The 22,439-nt window shown below is 42.2% G+C and overlaps 1 protein-coding gene and 1 long non-coding RNA gene across 2 annotated transcripts in view; one reads left to right on the top strand and one right to left on the bottom strand.

Moving 5' to 3' along the window:
- Nucleotides 1-16,994, bottom strand: part of AP3B1 (adaptor related protein complex 3 subunit beta 1) — a 171,193-nt gene extending 154,199 nt beyond the window's left edge. Inside the window, exon 1 of the mRNA XM_061376830.1 lies at nucleotides 16,755-16,994. Within this exon, the coding sequence (XP_061232814.1) occupies nucleotides 16,755-16,885 (131 nt within the window). The 5' untranslated portion in view covers nucleotides 16,886-16,994. The remainder of the gene's footprint in view (nucleotides 1-16,754) is intronic.
- A 1,026-nt stretch (nucleotides 16,995-18,020) lies between these two features.
- On the top strand, nucleotides 18,021-21,979 carry LOC133224899 (uncharacterized). The gene is made up of 3 exons (XR_009728973.1): nucleotides 18,021-18,092; nucleotides 19,734-19,823; nucleotides 21,724-21,979. It is a non-coding gene; the product is annotated as an uncharacterized LOC133224899 (long non-coding RNA).
- The last annotated feature ends 460 nt before the right edge of the window (nucleotides 21,980-22,439 follow it).

The raw sequence follows: 22,439 nt of genomic DNA, 5'->3' as shown, positions 1-22,439 counted from the left end.
GAGCCCTGTGGAGAAGGACTTCGGGGTGCTGGTTGATGAGAAAATGAACATGAGCCAGCTGCAGTGTGCGCCTGCAGCCCAGAAGGCCAACTGTATCCTGGGCTGCATCAAAAGGAGCATGACCAGTAGGTTGAAAGAGGTGATCCTGCCCCTCTACTCTGTTCTCATGAGACCTCACTTGGAGTATTGTGTGCAGTTCTGGTGTCCTCAACATAAAAAGGACATGGATCTGTTGGAACAAGTGCAGAGGAGGCCACGAGGATGACCAGGGGACTGGAGCACCTCCCATATGAAGATCGGCTAAGGAAGTTGGGACTGCTCAGCCTGGAGAAGAGAAGGCTGCGTGGAGACCTCATAGCAGCCTTCCAGTATCTGAACGGGGCCTATAGGGATGCTGTAGAGGGACTCTTCATTAGGGACTGTAGTGATAGGACAAGGGGTAACGGGTTAAAACTTAAACAGGGGAAGTTTAGATTCGATATAAGGAGGAAGTTCTTTACTGTGAGGGTGGTGAGGCACTGCAATAGGTTGCCAGGGAAGCTGTGAATGCTCCATCCCTGGTGGTGTTCAAGGCCAGGTTGGACAGAGCCTTGGGTGACACGGTTTAGTGTGAGGTGTCCCTGCCCATGGTGGGGGGGGTTGGAACTAGGTGATTTTTAAGTCCTTTCCAACCCTAACTATTCTATAATTCTATGATTCTATGATGAAAATATATGCTTTGTTATTTCAGCAGCAAAACCAGATTTAAGGAAGCCTAATCTGACAGTTTACAAATAATATCAAGTCATATGGAACAGGCCTTTAAAGGTACCAAAACGAGCAGGTTATAAAACCCCAATGAAACAACAGAAAAACCCAAGAACAAACAAAACCACTACAGTTTGTAAGAGTAAACATACTGCCTCCAAGCCCATTTTCCCTAACAGCAAGAAGAGATGAAGTGACTTTCTGAGTGGAAAAAGAAAAATCAAGAACACTCCCACCTGTTTGCCCACTACCATATCCAAGAATGCAATGAGATTTCTCCGAGCTCCTAAGATGCAGTCTAGTGTCTTAACCTCTATGTAATATGGCCTAACTATTTAAAACTTGCCAGCTGAAAGCACTGGACTATACCTACAAATATTATTCCTGTATATAAAAAAAAAAAAAACAGCCTGTGAAATACAATATTTATTATTTGCATGGCATGTACCAAAAAAAGGCAGTAAGCCAAATATTATAAAGGCAGCCAACTACTGATTCCTTAATATACTAATATTTACCACACAGTTTTGTATGCCTCAGTATAATAATCTGAAAGCTAAGGAAATGTAAATTAGAAATGCAAATTTATCACCTAACTTAGAATAACAAGTATCACACATTAAAAACCCACAATGACACATGATGGACATCACAAAACACATCCAGAATACAATATTCTCTTTAAATCACTGGTCAAACGTTTAGTAGAGGAAGACAATTTCTAACTTTTTTTAATGTTTTCATAATTTATGATGGTAGCTTTTAAGATAGATACTACTTTTTCTACCTCAAAGGACTGCTTTCTTCACATACCTCTGCACCTTTTCTGGATATGATAGGGATATGGATATCACAGTACCTATGGCAGGCCTACCCGGCAAGACTAATCTTATAGATGTTGCTGTAAGAAAGTAAACAAAAAACCACCACTTAAATTTTCCTAGTTCTCATTCCATTTCATGCTGCCTTTACTCCCCTGCCATTAAAAAGAAAAACATGTTCAAGAAATCCCATCCCAATGCCCCAAAATAAGAGAAAGGAGGGGAAGAAAAAAAAGAATAAATAAAAGGCATGAAAACCCCAGGAGTTTGACAGTCAAGAGAACATGCCGCCAAACTGTTTTAACAGCCTGAAGTCTTATGCCAGAAAGAAGTCTGATTGTTATTCTCCAAGCTGATTACAGCAAACAGCAAATACAGAACAACTTTGAATATGTCCTGCTCTTGTTAGCACACATGTGGTCACTAAAACCAGCAGCTTGCTCAGATTAAGGACTAGGATTTCAGATTCTGCTCAGCAACATCACCCACTTTCACCAGAAACAAAAGAGGGAATGCGTTATGCATTGTAATATGCATGTATGTAATCGAAGTTTAAACCAGCTATGTCAAATCCAGGCCTCTCCCTGTTACTTTCTCATAGGAACTACCCAAATCCTTAATCGTACCAAAATACTAATCCATAATCTGTGACATATTATTTTCCACTGCATCTATATACCCTGAACTATTGTTAAGAGCCTCCCTGATAAGATAAACATCTATTCCCTATTCTTTTTAGCAGTGGCGTAAGATGAAACTCATGAATCATCAGCATTTGTGATACTTACACCCAGCTACTGACAGAAGTCACCTGCTAATCATAAGCCTTTCTTTGTAAAAAGCAGAAGTTTCCCAAGTATCAAAACTGCAACTGAAGCCCAGCTGGCAATGCAACAATAATTCTTTAGCTACAAAAACTTTACTCCTGCAAGTTGATCTGACTGCTGTTCTACGAAATGAGAATTTATCACTCCCCGCGTCATCTGTATGCCCCTGAGCATGGGAACAGTTTTAATCCCCTTTAAGAAAGGGCAAGGAATTCTAAACAAATAAACTCATGGTGAGACCAAGGCTCTTCATACACAGGGGCAGCACTGTGTTACTGAAAGATACAGGAAATGGCAAACAAAGCCACCGGAGGGGAGGAAGCAAGCTTCACCAGTTCTGATATTATGGAACCAGCTGTTATAAAAAAGAACAGAAGTTACAAGAAGTCCCATTCGATAGAATTTTAGTAATGCGTTTCTTGTTTTAAGGTCCCTATGCTCTTCATACTTTCTGTTACAAGTTAGCAACTTGCACTGTTCTTGCATTCAAAGTCTTTAGGAAACTTCAGTCTGGATGATGTACTTCTAACCACACATACTAAGATTCACTTTTTCTACCTGCAACACAGCAAAGTGTTCCAAGATGAAGCTCAAAATACTGTGAACACTACCAGGTTTGAAGCAGAAAATCCACACTGACAGACCAGTTTAACCTTTGGTCTTGACACCCAAGTAGCAATGAAATCCTATTGAAGGTCCTGTGTCCCCCCATAAAATGGGAGGGAGAGGGGAAAAAGTATGGCATTGCAAAATCCCTAAAATAAACTGGCTTATTCTAGCTCAGGCTACTGTGTAAACTCTAAACAATTCTGAACTTCACACTCTTTAGAGGAACTGTAAACTGATTTCAGAGCCATGTAAGATGGAAGCCAGAACAGCAGCGAATGCATGCTGCAATTTAAGTTTATTTTGCTGTAGATTTGGGGTCTTCCTATAGCAGGAAATTAAGAAATGTTTCACCGAGTTTCATTCTATTCCACAAACTGTTTGCATGACATCTTGTGGTGCTATTCAGCATTGCCATCCTCTCCCACTACACCACTTCATTGCCAATACACAACACTAAAATAGAATTTAACTATTATTTCAAAGGAGACTCAAATCCTTTGGCTTTCAGTGTAGCTGTACTCTGGTTTATAGAAAAATTCAGGAAAAAAAAAATACAAAAAGCACCTATTTGCTTTTCAGCCACCCCTGTTTTTCAATGCGAAAAACAAGCACAGTTTCCAAAGAGCAAATATGACTGTTTCAAAAGACAGCAGAGATATGAAGAAAACCAGGATAACCACAGTATCTTGTAAGGCAGAAAGCCCAGAGAAGAAAAAGACAGTAGTTGGGAAACCAACATAATTTAACTCGTTTAATGATTACTTTTCCACTAGCTTCTCAAAGCACTTGCCGTGAATGGTTTAGGTAGTGTGACCCTTTTCTCACAGTGAGGAAACACACAGAAAAGCATAAAGTTAAAACTGAATAAAGTAGAATCATAGAATAGTTAGGGTTGGAAAGGACCTTAAGATCATCAAGTTCCAACCACCCTGACATGGGCAGGGACACCTCACACTAAACCATCTCACTCAAGGCTCTGTCCAACCTGGCCTTGAACACCACCAGGGATGGAACATACACAGCTTCCCTGGCAACCTATTCCAGTGCCTCACCACCGTCACAGTAAAGAACTTCCTCCTTACATCCAATCTAAACTCCCCTGTTTAAGTTTTAACCCATTACCCCTTGTCCTATCACTACAGTCCCTAATGAAGAGGCCCTCCCCAGCATCCTTATAAGCACCCTTCAGATACTAGAAGGTTGCAATGAGATCTCCACGCAGCCTTCTCTTCTCCAGGCTGTACAGCTCCAACTTTCTCAGCCTGTCTTCATACAGGAGGTGATCCAGTCCCTTGATCATCCTCATGGCCCTCCTCTGGACTTGTTCCAACAGATCCATGTCCTTTTAACGTTAAGGACACCAGAACTACACACAATACTCCAGGTGAGGTCTCACAAGAACAGAGGAGAGGGGCAGGATCACCTCCTTCGACCTGCTGGTCACGCTCCTTTTGATGCAGCCCAGGATACGGTTGGCTTTCTGGGCTCCAAGCGCACACTGCAGCCGACTCATTTTCATTTTCTCATAAACCAAGACCCCACAAGTCCTTCTCCGCAGGGCTCCTCTGAATCTCTTCTCTGCCCAGCCTGTAGCTGTGCCTGTGATTGCTCCAAGGCAAGTGCAGGACCTTGCACTTGGCAGGGTTAAAATTCGTAAGGCTGGCATCAGCCCACCTCACAAGCGTATCAGGGTTCCTCTGGATGGCATTCCTTCCCTCCAGCATATCAACCGAACCACACAGCTTGGTGTCATCGGCAAACTTGCTGAGGGCGCACTCAATCCCACTGTCCATGTCAGCGACAAAGATGTTGAAGAAGACCGGTCCCAACACCGATCCCTGAGGGACACCACTCGTTAATGGTCTCCAGCAGGACATTGAGACATTGACCACAAATCTTTGTGTGCGGCCATCCAGCCAGTTCTTTATCTACGGAGTGGTCCGCCTATCGGATTGATGTCTCTCCAATTTAGAGACAAGGATATCGTGTGGGACAGTGTCGAACACTTTGCACAAGTCCAGGTAGATGACATCAACTGCTCTACCCCTGTCCATCAGCCCCATCATAAAAGGCCACCAAATTGGTCAGGCAGGATTTCCCCTTAGTGAAGCCATGCTGGCTGTCACCAAGCCCCCTGTTGTTTTTCATGTGCCTTAGCATGCCTTCCAGAGAATCTGCTCCAGGATTTTGCCAGGCATAGAGATGAGACTGACTGGTCTGTAATTCCCCGGGTCATCCATTTTCCCCTTCTTGAAAATGGGGGTTATATTTCCCTTTTTCCAGTCATCGGGAACTTCACCTGACTGCCATGATTTTTCAAATATGATGGACAGTAGCTTAGCAACTTCATTTGCCAGCTCCTTCAGGACCCACGGATGGATTTCATCAGGACCCATGGACTTGTGCACGTTCAGGTTCTTAAGATGGTTTCAAACAAGATCCTCTCCTACAGTGGGCCCAAGGTCTTCATTCTCACAGTCCCTGCATCTGCCTTCCAAGATTTGGGTGGTGCAGTCAGAGCCTTTGCCAGTTAAGAATGAGGCAAAGAAGTCATTCAGAACCTCAGCATTCTCCAAATTCTGTGCAGCCAGTTCTCCCGAGAGCATTCCAAGGGGGCCTACGTTCTCTATAGTCTGTTTTTTATTTGCAGTGTACCTGTAGAATCCCTTCCTGTTATCCTTAACATCCCTAGACAAGTTTAATTCTAACTGGGCCTTAGCTTTCCTAACCTGGTCCCTAGTTTCCCAGACAACATCCCTGTGCTCTTCCAAGGCCACCTGTCCTTGCTTCCACCTTTTATGAGCTTCTTTTTTCCTTTGAATTTTCCTCAGCAGCTCCTTATCCATCCAAGGAGGTCTCCTGGCCCTCCTGCTGCACTTCCTTCTGGTTGGAATGCAACACTCCTGAGCTTGTAGAAGGTGATCCTTGAATATCAACCAACAGTCTTGGGCCCCTCTGCCCTCTAGGGCTATATCCCATGGCACCTTACTAAGGAGATTCCTGAAGAGGCCAAAGTCTGCTCTCTTGAAGTCCAGGGCAGTGAGCTTGCTGCACACTCTTCTCACTGTCCTAAGGATCTCAAATTCAACCATCTTGTGGTCACTGCATCCAAGGCTGCCCTTCAGTGCCACATTTCCAACGAACCCTTCCCTGTTGGTCAAGCGTGGCACGAGGTTAAGCATGGCACGTCTCCTTGTCGGTTCCTCTATTACTTGCAGAAGGAAGTTGTCTTCCACACAATCAAGGAACCTCCTGGATTGCTTGTGCCGGGCAGTACCGTTGCTCCAACAGATGTCATGCTGGTTGACGTCCCCCATGAGAACAAGGGCCTGTGAGCGTGAGGCTTTTCCTGTCTGTCTACAGAGTGCTCCAGGCACAGAATCCTCTTGATCAGGTGGTCTGTAACAGATCCCACAGTAATGTCTCCCATTGCTGTTCTCCCTTTAACCCTGACCCACAAACTCTCTGTTAACTGCTCACCTCTCCCCTGACAGAGTTCCATACTCTCCAGCCTATCCCCAAGATAAATAGCAACTCCCCCTCCCCGCCTGCCAGGCCTGTCTTTTCTAAAGAGTCTGTAACCTTCCATTCCAACACTCCAGTCATAGGAGCCATCCCACCATGTTTCTGTGATGCCTATAATATCATACCCCCATAGACGTGCACACATCTCTGATTCCTCGTTTGTTCCCCATGCTACGGGCATTTGTATAGAGGCATCTGAGCCGAGCTCCAAATGAAGCCGGCTCATTGGCTGGAGCAGCTGGAATATCTCTACATAGCTCTGAGCATTTATTATAGGTGCTGGGAATTGACTGGGTGTGTTGGGATGGAATGATGCCTCCCTCCCCTAGTACCTCTAGTTCAAAGCCTTCTTGACCAGCCTGGCAAGCCTCCTACCAAAACCACTCTTTGTTAAAGAAGCTCCACCAGCCCACAGTAGACCTGGCCTACTAAATTGAGTCCCATGTTCTAGATACCCAAACCCCTGACTATGGCACCACCATTCTAACCACTTACTAACCTGGCAAGTCCGCCTAACCTTTTGAAGGTCCTCTCCTTTATCCTGGAGGATTTACAAAAAGACTATCTGTGCTCCAGAGCTCCTAACCACCTCTCCCAGGGCTCTGTAGTCCTTCTTTATGCTCTCCAGGCTACTGTTATCTATATCACTAGCACTCACATGGATCACCAGAAGTGGGTAATAGTCCGCTTCCATGGGACTTACTAGAACAGGCAGTCTCTCTGCAATATCCCTGATTCATGCCCCTGACAGGCAACACCCCTCCCTCCAGATTTGGTCATCTCAACAGATGGGTGCCTCTGTTCCTTTCAAAGTAGGGTCCCCTATCGCTATGACTGCCGCTTTTTCCTGACAACACCAGTAGCGACCTTAAGTACCTTCCCAGTTTCCTGCTGTGAAACTATAGTACCTTAATAATGCTTGAGCAACTTGGTGCATGAACATCTCTAAGCTGCTGCTATGACCAACATCATGCAAATATGTAACTAAACACATTTTAAAAGCTGTAAGCAGATGGTAGCTAGTTTGACAAAGCAGTTTGAAACCCCTTCTGGAAAAGACTGTGATTTACTCTAAGATTATACATTGCCAGTATTTATACACACTACTTCACCCAGCAACAAGGAAGGCTGAGTGAAATGATGAAAAATACAAACCTTGCAATCCCACCCCGTATGACTGGTGCTACTACCCACACACTTCCATTGCTTCAGAGAAGCTTTCGCAAGATAAAAATCTTCCTTGGTGGTAGAAATCAGTTTCCTGAAGGTTGAAAAGGGGGTGTATTAAGTCGTGCTGCCATGTAAGCGGTTGTGTCAATTTACAGCCTATCTTGAGGCCAGTCATCAGAATTTGTAGACACTTGCAGATCACTCTGCAGCATTTGATAGTTGTGGAGGGATTATAGGAAGAGTGAGATTCAGCTCTCCTCAAAACAGTGGGAAGACACTTCTTTCAAAGATACCACCACAAAGGTGTGCTGGAACCTACAACAAGGTTAGTATATTTACGTATACGTAGACAACATTTCAGAAACAGCATTGAAGAGCATTACAATGCTGTTCATATTTCAGAAGGATGCCAAAAAAAAAAAATCTTTATATGCCACATTCCAGTTTTTCAAGGTAAAAAAAGAAACATAGACAAGGACAGTGTTCAGAAAAGGAGAACTAAGAAAAATCTGAAATTTCTTGCAAGTGTCAGTCTTACGTTATAACATTACAGAAATGCATTAATAATGCCATTCCAGATGCAGTGTCTAAGCAAGTGCCTAAAGCAAACATGTGACAACTTAGCAGATATGCAGCCACTACAGTGAAGACCTTAAGCTATAAAACTTGCCTGAGCAGATAAAAAAGCCTCAAAAAATTTTAATGACTACATTAGAGAGAATCACAGCAAATAAACAGTTTATTGCTTGCATCCTCATATGTGCCAAGAGCATAGAACATATGTAGCAGTATATTCACTGTGTGTCACTTCCCATCAGATCCAACTGATTTCAGCTGGAGAAATACTCTGCACCCATGTTCATACACTGTATTTAGCTCCTATCCTGGTAATGACTACAGGGTTTAGATTTTATCTTGTAGAGTCATCAGTTCATCCAAAACATTCGTCTTTGCTGGCTCGTACATCCTACCGAAACTGGCATACCACCATATTAGTGGGCATACCGCCATTATAACAGATGGGAAAAGAAAGTAGTTGTGCCAGCGAGCTAGTGGATGCATCAAGTTTGAATATTAGGGCTGTAGTTTCCTCCAAGAATTTCACAAATGGCAGTCTACGTACAAGCTTTTCATGACCAGTTGAACAGGATATGCCAAGGCAAAACTGGATCAATTTAAGATTGCAAGAACATCTCTGGCAGCTGTTGAAAGCAACTTTTTAGCTCTGATGAAGTTGGAAAAGTCTTCTGCACAGAGCATTGGGGAATGAGTATCTTAATGAAATCACCACCCTAGATCAGTTCTCTGCACAACAGGCTTTAAAATTTCAGGGAAAAAAGAAAAAAAAAAAAAAGGGTTTGCAGCCCTGCCGAGTTTTCTGATGAATAGCTCAACAGAATATATATGCCAGATCTGCAGGAAAAAGTCTAATAAATTACAAATGTATTTTGCTTGGCAGGAATACGGTTTAAAAATGCAAATCAGTAAAGTTGAAAATGCATGTTATAAATTTTGCCATCTGCCTCAATACTGTACTTATCAATTGATACATACTGATGTTTCTCCTGTGGTTCATCTGTAAAGTTTTACATTTGGCTTAGATACAGCACTAGCTAGTTTTATCTCAGAAATGGTATCGTTCAAATAATAAAAAAACCACATTATTATATTTTAATATTACATACAAGTAATTTTTTTAAAAATTTAATGTAAATTAAAATCCCCTGTATACCTGCAATTAAATTTAGGCAATAATAGCTGCACAATAAAGTATGCCATTAACAAGGATTGTTACTAATTATATCAAAAAGTCTTCTTAAAAGTTGGAAGGCGGTTAGGATTCTTCATTCCTTTACACAGAGCAGGACTAAACAGTGTAACTATAAAAATGTTATTATTAACTAAGGAGATGTGCACCAAACAAAAAAAAAAAACCCACAACAAAAAAGGAGGAAAAGGACAATTAAAAGAAAGGGACTTCCTCCAAAATCTGTTGTCCCCACTCAGAATCGCTTTGCTGCCCTGCAGGGGGCTCATGAGGAAACACACACCAGAAACAGCCGGCTGATGCACTGGTAAAGAACATCTCTACTGGTGCTGCCAGGAAAAAGCAGCTTTGAAAGGGACAGAAGCACTCGTCTGTCGGCCTGACCCAGTCTCAAGGCAGGTGTGTTGCCTACCAGGGGCACAGATCAGGCATGTGGCAGAGAGGCTGCCTGCTCTAGTAAGCCCCATGGACTTACTAGACCCACTTCTGGTGATCCATGTGGCTGCTAGGGATATAGATAACAGTAGCCTGGAGAGCGTAAAGGAGGACTACAGAGCCCTGGGAGAGGTGGTTAGGGGCTCTGGAGCTCAGATACCCTTTTTGTCAATTCTCCAGGATACAGGGGAGGACCTAAAAAAACCTAGGAGGATTACCCAGGTTAATAAATGGTTAAAAGGGTGGTGTCATAGTCAGGGGTTTGGGTGTCTTGAACATGGGACCCAAGTTTGTAGGCCAGGTCTAGCAGCGGGGGCTGGTGGAGCTGGTCTAAAGCAGTTTTGGTAGGAGGCTTGCCAGACTGGTCAAGGAGGCTTTAAACTAGATGTGTTGGGGGAGGGGGGCATCATTCCATCCCAACACTCCCAGTCAGCTGCCAGCACCTATAATAAATGCTCGGAGCAATGCAGAGATATTCTGGCTGCTCCAGCCAATGAGCCAGCTTCATTTGGAGCTCAGCTCAGATGCCTCTATACAAATGCCCGTAGCATGGGGAACAAACAAGAGGAATTAAGAGATATGTGTACGTCTATGGGGTTATGATATAATAGGCATCACAGAAACATGGTGGGATGGCTCCTATGACTGGAGTGTTGGAATGGAAGGTTACAGACTCTTTAGAAAAGACAGGCCTGGCAGGCGGGGAGGGGGAGTTGCTATTTATCTTGGGGATAGGCTGGAGAGTATGGAACTCTGTCAGGGGAGAGGTGAGCAGTTAACAGAGAGTTTGTGGGTCAGGCTTAAAGGGAGAACAGCAATGGGAGACATTACTGTGGGATCTGTTATAGACCGCCTGATCAAGAGGATTCTGTGCCTGAAGCACTCACTCTGTAGACAGACAGTAAAAACCTCACGCTCACAGGCCCTTGTTCTCATGGGGGACGTCACCCGGCCTGACATCTGTTGGAGCAACGGTACTGCCCGGCACAAGCAATCCAGGAGGTTCCTTGATTGTGTGGAGGACAACTTCCTCCTGCAAGTAATAGCTGAGCTGACAAGGGGAGGTGTCATGCTTGACCTCATGCTCACCAACAGGGAAGGGCTCGTTGGAAATGTGATGCTCCAGGACAACCTTGGATGCAGTGATCACGAGATGGTCGAATTTGAGATCCTCAAGACAGTGATAAGAGTGTGCAGCAAGCTCACTGCCCTGGACTTCAAGAGAGCAGACTTTGGCCTCTTCAGGAATCTGCATAGTAAGGTGCCATGGGATATAGCCCTAGAGGGCAGAGGGGCCCAAGACTGTTGGATGATATTCAAGGATCACCTTCTACAAGCTCAGGAGTGTTGCATCCCAACTAGAAGGAAATGCAGCAGGAGGGGTAGGAGACCTCCTTGGATGGATAAGGAGCTCCTGAGGAAAATTCAAAGGAAAAAAGAGGCTTATAAAAGGTGGAAGCAACAACAGGCGGCCTTGGAAGAGCACAGGGATGTTGTCTGGGAAGCTAGGGACCAGGTTAGGAAAGCTAAGGCCCAGTTAGAATTAAACTTGTCTAGGGATATTAAGGATAACAGGAAGGGATTCTACAGGTACACTGCAAATAAAAAACAGACTAGGGAGAACGTAGGCCCTCTCTGGAAGCTGTCAGGAGAACTGGCTGCACAGGATTTGGAGAAGGCTGAGGTTCTGAATGACTTCTTTGCCTCGGTCTTCACTGACAAAGGCTCTGACTGCACCACCCAAGTCTTGGAAGGCAGACAGAGGAACTGTGAGAATGAAGACCTTGGGCCCACTGTAGGAGAGGAATTGGTTTGACACCATCTTAAGAACCTGAACATGCACAAGTCCATGGGTCCTGATGAAATCCATCCGTGGGTCCTGAAGGAGCTGGCAAATGAAGTTGCTAAGCTACTGTCCATCATATTTGAAAAATCATGGCAGTCAGGTGAAGTTCCCGATGACTGGAAAAAGGGAAATATAACCCCCATTTTCAAGAAGTGGAAAATGGATGACCCGGGGAATTACAGACTGGTCAGTCTCATCTCTGTGCCTGGCAAAATCTTGGAGCAGATTCTCTGGAAGGCATGCTAAGGCACATGAAAAACAAGAAGGGGCTTGGTGACAGCCAGCATGGTTTCACTATGGGGAAATCCTGCCTGACCAATTTGGTGGCCTTCTATGATGGGGCTACAGAACTGATGGACAGGGGTAGAGCAGTTGATGTCATCTACCTGGATTTGTGTAAAGTGTTCAACACTGTCCCACACGACATCCTTGTCTCTAAATTGGAGAGACATCAATTTGATAGATGGACCACTCCGTAGATAAAGAACTGGCTGGATGGCCACACACAAAGAGTTGTGGTCAACGGCTCGATGTCCACCTGGAGACCAGTAACAAGTGGTGTCCCTCAGGGATCGGTGTTGGGACCGGTCTTCTTCAACATCTTTGTCGCTGACATGGACAGTGGGATTGAGTGCGCCCTCAGCAAGTTTGCCGATGACACCAAGCTGTGTGGTTCGGTTGATACGCTAGAGGGAAGGAATGCCATCCAGAGGAACCCTGATATGCTTGTGAGGTGGGCTGATGCCAACCTCATGAAGTTTAACCATGCCAAGTGCAAGGTCCTGCACTTGCCTTGGAGCAATCACAGGCACAGCTACAGGCTGGGCAGAGAAGAGATTCAGAGGAGCCCTGCGGAGAAGGACTTTGGGGTGTTGGTTGATGAGAAAATGAACATGAGCCGGCTGCAGTGTGCGCTTGGAGCCCAGAAAGCCAACCGTATCCTGGGCTGCATCAAAAGGAGCGTGACCAGTAGGTCAAAGGAGTTGATCCTGCCCCTCTCCTCTGTTCTTGTGAGACCTCACTTGGAGTACTGTGTGCAGTTCTGGTGTCCTTAACATAAAAAGGACATGGATCTGTTGGAACAAGTCCAGAGGAGGGCCATGAGGATGATTAGGGGACTGGAGCACCTCCTGTATGAAGACAGGCTGAGAAAGTTGGAGCTGTACAGCCTGGACAAGGGAAGGCTGCGTGGAGACCTCATAGCAGCCTGCCAGTATCTGAAGGGGGCCTATAGGGATGTTGGGGAGGGACTCTTCATTAGGGACTGTAGTGATAGGACAAGAGGTAACGGGTTAAAACTTAAACAGGGGAAGTTTAGATTGGATATATGGAGGCAATTCTTTCCTGTGAGCGTGGTGAGGCACTGGAATGTGTTGCCCAGGGATGCTGTGACTGCTCCATCCCTGGCAGCGTTCAAGGCCAGGCTGGACGAGGCCTTGGGTGACACGGTTTAGTGTGAGGTGTCCCTGCCCATGGCAGGGGGGCTGGAACTTGATGATCTTAAGGTCCTTTCCAACCCTAACTATTCTGTGATTCTATGAGTCTATGAAACAGTATCTCTGTACACTATACAGATGATTTTGACAGTTTTCCAAGTAGACAGTGCTTATTTCACTAATCCCATCAATCTAGACCATAAAGAAATACCCAGAGGTCCACAGACTGCATTCAGCTTGCCCATAAGATTTACATGACCCTTTAGCTCTCACCGATTTTCTGCTGAAAATTCTTGTTATGCACAAAGACTTATCTGCAGACCACTTCCAGTATGGCAGTGGCCTACAACCTGACCCTTTTTCTTCTTTCTCAAACATGTTGGGCATGTGAATGATGTACATCTGGGACCTCCTAGAGTGACCTATGTCTGGAATGTAACCAGTTCACAGACAAGTATCAGACTACCTACCTGAACACAAAAGAAATTCCTAACATTTAACTAAACAAGTTGCATAAAGGAGGAGCATCATGCCAGCTCATGTGACAAGCATGGAAGAGGGAACAGGAAAGGAGAGGAATCATCTCCAGCCATGTAACGGGGCCTATCCCACACAAGAAGATTAAAGCTAACTCATCTCAGGTATCAAGGATCTCTTAATTATTCAGTTATTGAGATTTTTAACAGAACAAACACAAAATTTCTACCCTCTGAACACGAGGTCCATCTCTAATGCATCTAAAGGGACTGAACTAACCAAAATGCTTTTTAAAAGCCATACCAAATATGTAAGGTGTATTTGACTCTTTACTTAGGATTCAATACAGAAAAACCTAGACCCAATCTCATACATTTGTTAAGAAAATCAAAACCAGTTTCAGTTCAGTCAAAATCAGCAAGGAAACAGTTTTTATGTGTATGTTGTACTTAACAGTAATCTATATAAGTTTAGAACAAGCTTTCTTCCTCACTTCTTTTGTCCTAAGCATTAACACAATTAGCTTATAGAAGTAGACCAAAGTTGTAGTTTTCAATTTTTTTTACTAGATCCCTCTATCAATATATTAACTAATGCGAAACATACTATTTGCACCTTGATTTATTAAGATAACTATTTATTTCAATTACTATTTCATCTTCATTGATCTTTTAACAGTCAAACTTTCCCCTTAGTCATGTTTAAGATGTCACCACAACAGAAGTTCCAAGGCACTGAGATATTTTTAATGCTGACAGCATGTGCCCCAACCAAACCACATCACTAACATGTCAAGAAAATACTATGTGCATTAACTGAACTGAAGGTTCTATTTGTAATTGAAAGTGAAGGAATGAGTCACAGAATTGTCAAAGGTAAAAAAAGGCAGCTTTAGAAGAATAATAAACCACATCAGCTTTTGATACCAAGGGATGCTCAGAACTTTTAGATGATACTTCATCTGAGTATTCCTATTGAAATGCTAAGAACAAAATCTAGGCCAAATAATTTGTATTAAGTCAACTGCAGACTTCATATTTATGTCTACTGGTATTAACTTGTGCCTCTGTATTCAAACTGTCATAGGCTGTTCCATACAATTCATGCTGCAAGACTGAAGACAGCCTACCCTCATAAACAATTTCCTTATTTCAGAAGTATTTTGGCATACTTCCTCTTCATGACAAACAAAAAAAGGACAACAAAGAAAAGAGACTGGAATTTTTTAAAGAAACCATTTACAGTGATATCTTGATATTTACACTTCAGTCACATGATAATGTTCAAATTCACTGGCAACAAGCAAGTGCAGGCCTTTAGTCCAACAGTTACTGCAACAACATTCTGGGCCATATATATGCCCATCTTCAAAGGAAGAGTACTTCTTGTACCATCAGTACATCTAAGGAGGAATCAAATTCCTCAGCATCAAAAAAAAATTTCCAAGCACTGAAAACTCACAACGATATGGGACATAAGCATATCAATGATCACATTCAGCAGAGTTGAGTGACAATCAAGAGATCAGCAAACAATCTCTGAAAAGCTGTAACAGCAATTTTATTTTGTTCTACATCTGAGCTACATTCCCTGTTTTAAGATTTTCATTTTGGCTCTAAGGAAACGAAATTTTGCTTGCTTCTCAATAAGGAGTTTTCAGGCTATTACCAGCATGGACTATACGACATACATGCCATATGCTTGATAAATGGCTACTGCATTTTCGAAATACACTGCAACAGTCTGCTTTTCTAACAATAATCCTCACCTGCAGTGAGGCCTTTTTCACACTATCCAAATTTCATAATCTTCCCTGGACGGTGTCTGTTCCTCGACTATCCAATCATACTTAGAGTTTACCCACAGAAGTCTGCATTATGAATAAGTTGGACTTCAACAAGAACTTATCTGTCAGCTAGGATTAAATGAGATATGTAGCTAATTATGACATGGCCAATGATTGGGGCTCAGCCTTCTGTAGAAAAGAGGCAGCAGTTAACAGATAAAAGACCAAAGTTGCTTCTGTGGAAGGGGACAGGAAAGGAAGCATGCAAACAACATATGAGCTACAACACACGTGTCAGCAGAGAGGCATCCACACTAGAGCAGCAAAAATTTTAACGGCAGCAGAATGCGAAAATATTTAGCCCAATGGCAGGGGAAGAGAAACATGAGTAGCCTGGCAAACTGAGGCCTATCAGCTGCTGTCTCACAGAGCTAAGCATCAGAGTGCCAGAAGCCTCATGTCGTTGTGATTCACTCTGCTGTGGCCCTAAAATAAACACATCAGTCGAGGTTTCTAGAGCATGGATGTTCTTTTTGTGCAGAACAATCAAACTGAAGAGGTAGTGATTGATTTTCTAATGTACATGAGACCTTAGTTTATGGCGCTTTTTATTGGTTGCTCTTGGAATAGATTTCCAATTTGCTGTAGGATACAAATCCAGCTTAGCAACCCTCTTGATCCTTCCATTTAGACACTATTTTTTTTTTTTTTTACGCTTTCCAACTCACTTCTTTAAGGAGCTGACGGCTCTTTGCGCCAGTGCACTTCGGCTGGTTTTTCCTCCTCCATTTCCTCATTTTGACTTCTGACCAAGGCACAGCACTGTTAACACCCACTTCCAGCTGGCTGCCTCGCTGTAATCAACTACATTCCCAACTGCAAGTCCCACAAATACTTCTACGCCTCTGTTTTTAGCTGAGTTTGAGGGAAAAATTAAACTAAGCCAGCGTAGTTAGCTACCAAAACAGAGGAAAAGTGCTAACCAGCTTTTCAAACAAGCTAACACAAAAACTTCACAGATTACCCGTTCTGCTATGCACACCTTAAAGGTAAGCAAGCCAACTTCCCCACGAATTCACAGCGGGGTAGAAGCGGCCAGGCCGGGCCCGACCGCGACCCCCGCAGCTGCCCCCCGGGAGGAGCTCCAAGGCCCCTCTCCTCCTCCCACCCCGGCCCCTGAGGACAAGGGTCCCGCTAGCGCAGCACGGTCCGAGCGGGCGGCACAGCCCAGGAGATCGCTCCCCGCTCACGCACCCAACAGACCCGAGGCATGGGCCCCGCTGCCTGGCCCAACCCGGCTCCCTTACTTCTTGGTGTCGCTGCAGAAGAGCCCGAAGGCCGCAGGAATCGAGGGGGTCGTGGTGGTCGCCGCCTCCTGGGCCAGCTCAGGCACCGCCTCTCCTCCCTGCTCGCTGTAGCTGAGCCCGTTACCGGACATGCTGCGGCCGGTACTTCGCACCCGCTGCCACAAACTTACCGGCGCGGCACACCCGAGAGCTTACCCCCGGAAGCGCCGGGAGAGCGCCAGCACGGCGGGGCGGGCAGGTCACGAGGCGGGAGGCGGGGCCAACCGGCCCGGGGGGAGCTCGGCTTGCCGCGGCGTGCTGTCGGTGGGGCTGGGGAAGGGAAGTGTATGTCCTTCTCCATGGGACAGTGGAAGTACACTCCTCCCCTCCGATCCGGAGGAGCCCGGGGGCCTGGCTTGTCCTGAGGTAGAGACATTCGAGCTGCTTGGGGGCCAGGCTCTGCTCCCAGCCCTACGCCATTTCTTGGGCAAAACCTTTGAAAGCACAGAGTATGACCGATGGCATCAGCTTCGCCTGTTGTTCCTGGTAATCCTTATTACAAGTTTATTTACTTCCCAGTAGATGGCGGCACCTCACGCGGACCTCCACAGTCACATTCCAGAAGCGGTGGGGTAGCTTAGACTAACAGCAAGAGTTTACATATGGAAGGCCATAAAATGTAAAAGGATAAGTCAAAATTGCCTGAGAAAAGTTTCTCTGATTTCTTTTTCCAATCCTACTTTCCAACCTGCGTCTTTACCCTTTTCCTCCAGTGTCTGAGAAATAATCTTGTGTTCATTAAAATGGACATATATCCATCCCCGACATAAGTTAGAGTCCAATGTTCTCGTCCTGAGAACTGAACTCGTTTCCAAAAGGTTACAGCTCGTAATTAATACTTTTCATCTTGCACAAGGAAGACAAAAACAAAATAATGGATTGTCATACTATTTTTCCAAAACAGCTTTTTCATTTGCTTGTCTTTCAGCAGTCTGTACATTTCTGAGTGAAACTGAGTCATTGGCAAGCAATAAAAGAGTTACCAATACAGGATCTATTAGGAGTTCAGGGTTGCTGTAAGGGCAGTTGTCCTCAGTAGCTGCCTTCTATGAATGCCAGCTTTTGTTTGGTTGTTTGGTTGGTTGGTTTGTTTTGTTTTACGATCCTCTCACAGCTTTTTTTCTTTGCAGAACTGTCTCTTGAAAGTCATGGCTTAGAATGTAGATGTCCCTGCATGAACATGCTTGACCATCACCATTTTACCTGTTCGTTCTTTGTAAAGTTAACGTTTTTGTCCTACTCTTCACCCTGTTTGCGCTAACAGCCATCATAGTCTTCACTCCCATAGTCATACTCTCTGTAAGTATCTCACTATAACTGGCACTATAAATGTTGATACTCTTCCAATGATGTGACTTGAGATGGACACGTCTCAATAATACCCAGTCATATGGTATCCTACATCCTGAGTTTTAAGGAATCAAAAACCAGAGTAGGCTGCTGGAGAACTGGGTCTGAGCTAAACAAAGATGTGCACTTACTGCTCTAAGGATTTATGATGTTGCTCTGATCTACAGAGAGATCTGAGAATTCGTACCAGCCATCCTATGAAATCGTTTCTCTCTGTTTTTCGAACCATGCATTAAATTTCAAAAAGCAGTGGTGAGAACACTTGTACTTTGGTTCCAAACATGGTTATGCTTACATGAAGGTGCCCCAGCTACATCTTTTATTTGTGTATAAGGTACATATAGTGTAGGAAGGGGTAGCCTGCAATAGGCCAAGTCCATAGTTTGTCAGGTAGAACTATTCTAGTTTCTTTTAAGATTGTCTGCCTAATCTTTGAAGCAAGAGGTGTAAAATGCTTGCTTTTTTTGGTATAGATCTGTAAATTAAGTGCTTATTTTTAGCAGTAAGAAACATTTCAAGTACAACCAATTAATTCCTTTATTTTTACTTATATCACTTAAAAGTAATCTTAGGAGAAGGAATGACAGAAAAAGATAATAGTACACTTGTAGAGTATTTCAGAGAAATTTGTGGGAGCACAAACATGGGCAAGAGCAGACAGGTGGGTTATTGAGGTGGATAATCATGGGACTTTGATATGAGGAGCAGATAATAACAGTGAAGCAGAGCTTGCTAGGGCCTGAAACTGAGAACAGAAAGCAAATATTATATGAAGATTTATCAGTTATCATTAAACAGCCTTATGAGGAAGACTAGCGATAAGCTCTTGCTATTGGTTCTTAATACTGAGTTTTAGTTTAAAATATTCCACAACTATTCAATGACTAGCCTTTTCTTGGCTACATAACTCTTCAGAATTACCATGCAGTGATAATGTACTTGCACATTGGATATATATCTGTACAGGAATATGTCAGAATTACTGAATTATGAAACAAAAATGCTACCTAATCCTCTTACATTCACTGTAACAGTGAATGTAAGTATACTTACAGTGAATTAACAGTATACTATATTTCAAGTTTTTTGTGCAATGTAAGAAAAATAAGACAAAGTTTAAAAGAGGGATTATTAATCCCATCAAGGATTAAAACAGAAGACTTTTGCTTCTCAGTTTTCCACTCATCATGTTACTTTCTGAAACCATTTCACCTCCATGATTCATACCATTTTCACAACTGCTACTTCTGTGGTATCTAGTAAATTGCATAGTTTCTTACTCGTCCATTCATAGATGTAAATGACTGTAGAATAATATGTGATATTTGAATATAGCTTTTAAAAAATAATTACACTGAACAATAACTTCCAAGTCTGTATGGAAGGGAAGAGGAATTTTGTGGATAAACACGTAATACATTTTCATCAAAACTTACATATTGCATGTACATATGCATTTAAGGAAAAAAAGTCACGTTATTTAACAAACTAGTTTTGTAATTCAAACAAGCATTAAGTTTTCTCAGATTTCTGAAGCATTTATAGAAGAGAAGCGTTTTTCACAAAGGTACGTCCCTTTTTTATATTCAGCTGAGCTGGGCTGCAGTCTGCTTATTTGATGCCCTCTTGTGGCTCAGATTATTAGTATGCTGTTTGCCATGAAAAACAGGAGATGCATTGGTAAGGAAACTATTTTTTAATAGAATTCAAGCTCTTTATAACAGAAATGTCAAGATATTAAGTGATTTGATCATATTTTCTATAGTGCTGATAGTTTCTGATATACCTAAAATGTGCAGCGTAGCCTACACAAATCTGTGAAAGTGTTTACTTCTTTTTTTTAGTAAATATCATTTGTGAAATATAAGTAATGATACAATACAGACTTCTGAATATGAATATTTTTCATTCAGTAATGATTTAGAAATCTGGTGTATAATCACCTACTTTGGAATAAAGAACCAAGTACTCATTCCCTAACCTGAAATAATGGGGTTTCAGTCTGAGGCATGAGCTCAGCTGCTGGTATTCCAAAGTAGTTTAAGAAAACTAATGGGTCTAAAAAAAAACGTTGATCTGCCTCTCTCCAGTTGAATCTGGAGTTGAAATAATAATAAAAGCTAACTGGTGTTCTTTCAAAAATAGCTGTTCCCCATTCCTTAGCAGAACGGGCTACCGTTTTATGCGCATGAGCTGCTCACATATCCACTGTTGAGACCAGGAGACTCTATTTTGCTCCTATAACTCTTCTACAAACTCTGAAATTACACAACATGTGTCTTCTGGCTTCATCAGTTAATATTCTTGCAAATGATTATGAAGATTTTGGTTAAATGATAAATGGGAAAAGTAGAAAGCAAAAAGCAAGAATAGAACACAAAAGAGAAATGGTTAAAAAATAGAACAATTAGATTATATAAGTTCTTTGTAATTTCTTCAAGCATAAATATGCAAAATAGATGTTACCAGAATTATAATTATAACATTTATATATAAAATCAGATCTTACTTTTATTCTGATAGAATTAAAAAAGATGAACAGTGTATTCAAAACTATTACAGAAATATAAAAATCTCCAAATATAAATAAAACTAGTGGAATAAGTACTCTTTCAGTCTTGTACTAATACCATACCTGGTGTTTCAGTGATAATTAAAATCCATATAATATCCAAGGTGAATTAGACTTAAAAACTTTCACTATAATTGAAAAGATTACCTATTAATTCTTCATTATTTAATCTTCACAGATATTTAAAATCACACCATCAAATGCCATATCAAAGTAGTAAACCCATATTAACTTGGAACAAATTCCTGGTCACATACAATGCTACAGAACTCAAGTAATGAGTTTAAAAGATTCAAAACAATGCTCAAATTTTTTACTGCACTGTATCCTAGTTTAAAAAGAATACCTACTCCTATAGAATGAAAAGAATTATTGTATCTCAGAAGATTTAGCTTGCTTAGGAGAAGAAATTCTGGGTGTGGTGGGTCCTTTCAAACATCCAACTACCCACAACTACCTTTCTAACGCAGTCACAAGTTACGAATTTGTTCTTGATCTACCTTGTTAACATCAATTATTGGTTTCCCCTTGGATCATAAAATCAGAGAGTCATAGAATGGTTGGGGTTGCAAGGGACCTTAAAGCTTACCTAGCTCCAACTGCCCCCCTGCTATGGGCAGGGACACCTTCCACTAGGGGGAGAAACAGAGAACTCTCTTACTGTAGGAGGCACAATAAGGCACAATGCCAAGAAATGGTTACTCTTCACATTTTCCTCAGGGTGAAACACTTACATTACTTACCCTATCGGATTTTTTTAATGCATGTTAATTTATAAATGGTTTCTGGGAAGAACATAATGAACTGGCTGAGAATCAGGTCTGTAAGCAATTGCTACACTCAAGTGCACTTACATATGAAAGGGGTGAAAAGGCCAATGAATTGTTTTCCTGGCAGATCAAGAATGAGGAAGTTGAAAGATTTATCTTGGAAATAACACTGGATATACAGAAGATAATTTCAGCCTTTTTTTTTTGGTTGTTGTTTTGTTTTTTTTTTTTTTGTCAGAGATTCCCCCTGTAGTCACATCTGAATAGTGACCCTTCCTAACCTGGAACTCCAAAGACCATGGAAACGTGTTCTTGTTGAACATAACTCTGCCTTGTCTTGGAACAATATAAGGGTTTCTCAGTGCCTTACAACTGTGATACTAAAACTAGCTTATTTAGTTATTCTGAAGGTTTTTTCCTAAAATTAAATGTTATCTCTCAGACAAGATGTATGTCCTGTTTCTTAAAAAATGTAGGGAATCCATAGTAAAGAGAATTTATGCAAAAAAAAATGTTTGAAATATTTTTAAAATAATTATAATTGTAATATTATTACATTTGTAATTAGATTTATCTTAATTACATGTATTTAATGTTAAAGTATGAGTATTACATTACATTTAAAATTATGAATATATAAATTACAACATGTAAAATAATCTTACATTAAAATGTTTGTGGAAATATCAGACTCTGTTTCTGGTATTTGTTCTTTTTACTAATTAGACACCTTAATCCTTATTCAGTGTTACCTATTCAGTGTTACTTATTCAGTGTTATGGAATCACTGAAAAGTACATAGTATTTTCATAGAAGGAACTTCCTTAAAATTTATGTGAGAAAAGTGGATTTCTCTCATTCTAGATACTAAAATAAAGGAAATACAGTGCATATTTATAAATTCTCATTGTTAAAGCTATTTTTACATGTGAATCCACAACCCTTTTTTATAAT

This window comes from Neopsephotus bourkii, unplaced genomic scaffold (assembly GCF_033783945.1).
Source record: "Neopsephotus bourkii isolate Nb327-2 ecotype Australia unplaced genomic scaffold, CSIRO-AGI_Nbou_v1 NB_1740, whole genome shotgun sequence".
Classification (NCBI taxonomy): Eukaryota; Metazoa; Chordata; class Aves; order Psittaciformes; family Psittacidae; genus Neopsephotus; species Neopsephotus bourkii.
The sequence above is the reverse complement of the archived record's forward strand: the minus strand, read 5'-3'. Positions and strand labels throughout refer to the sequence as shown.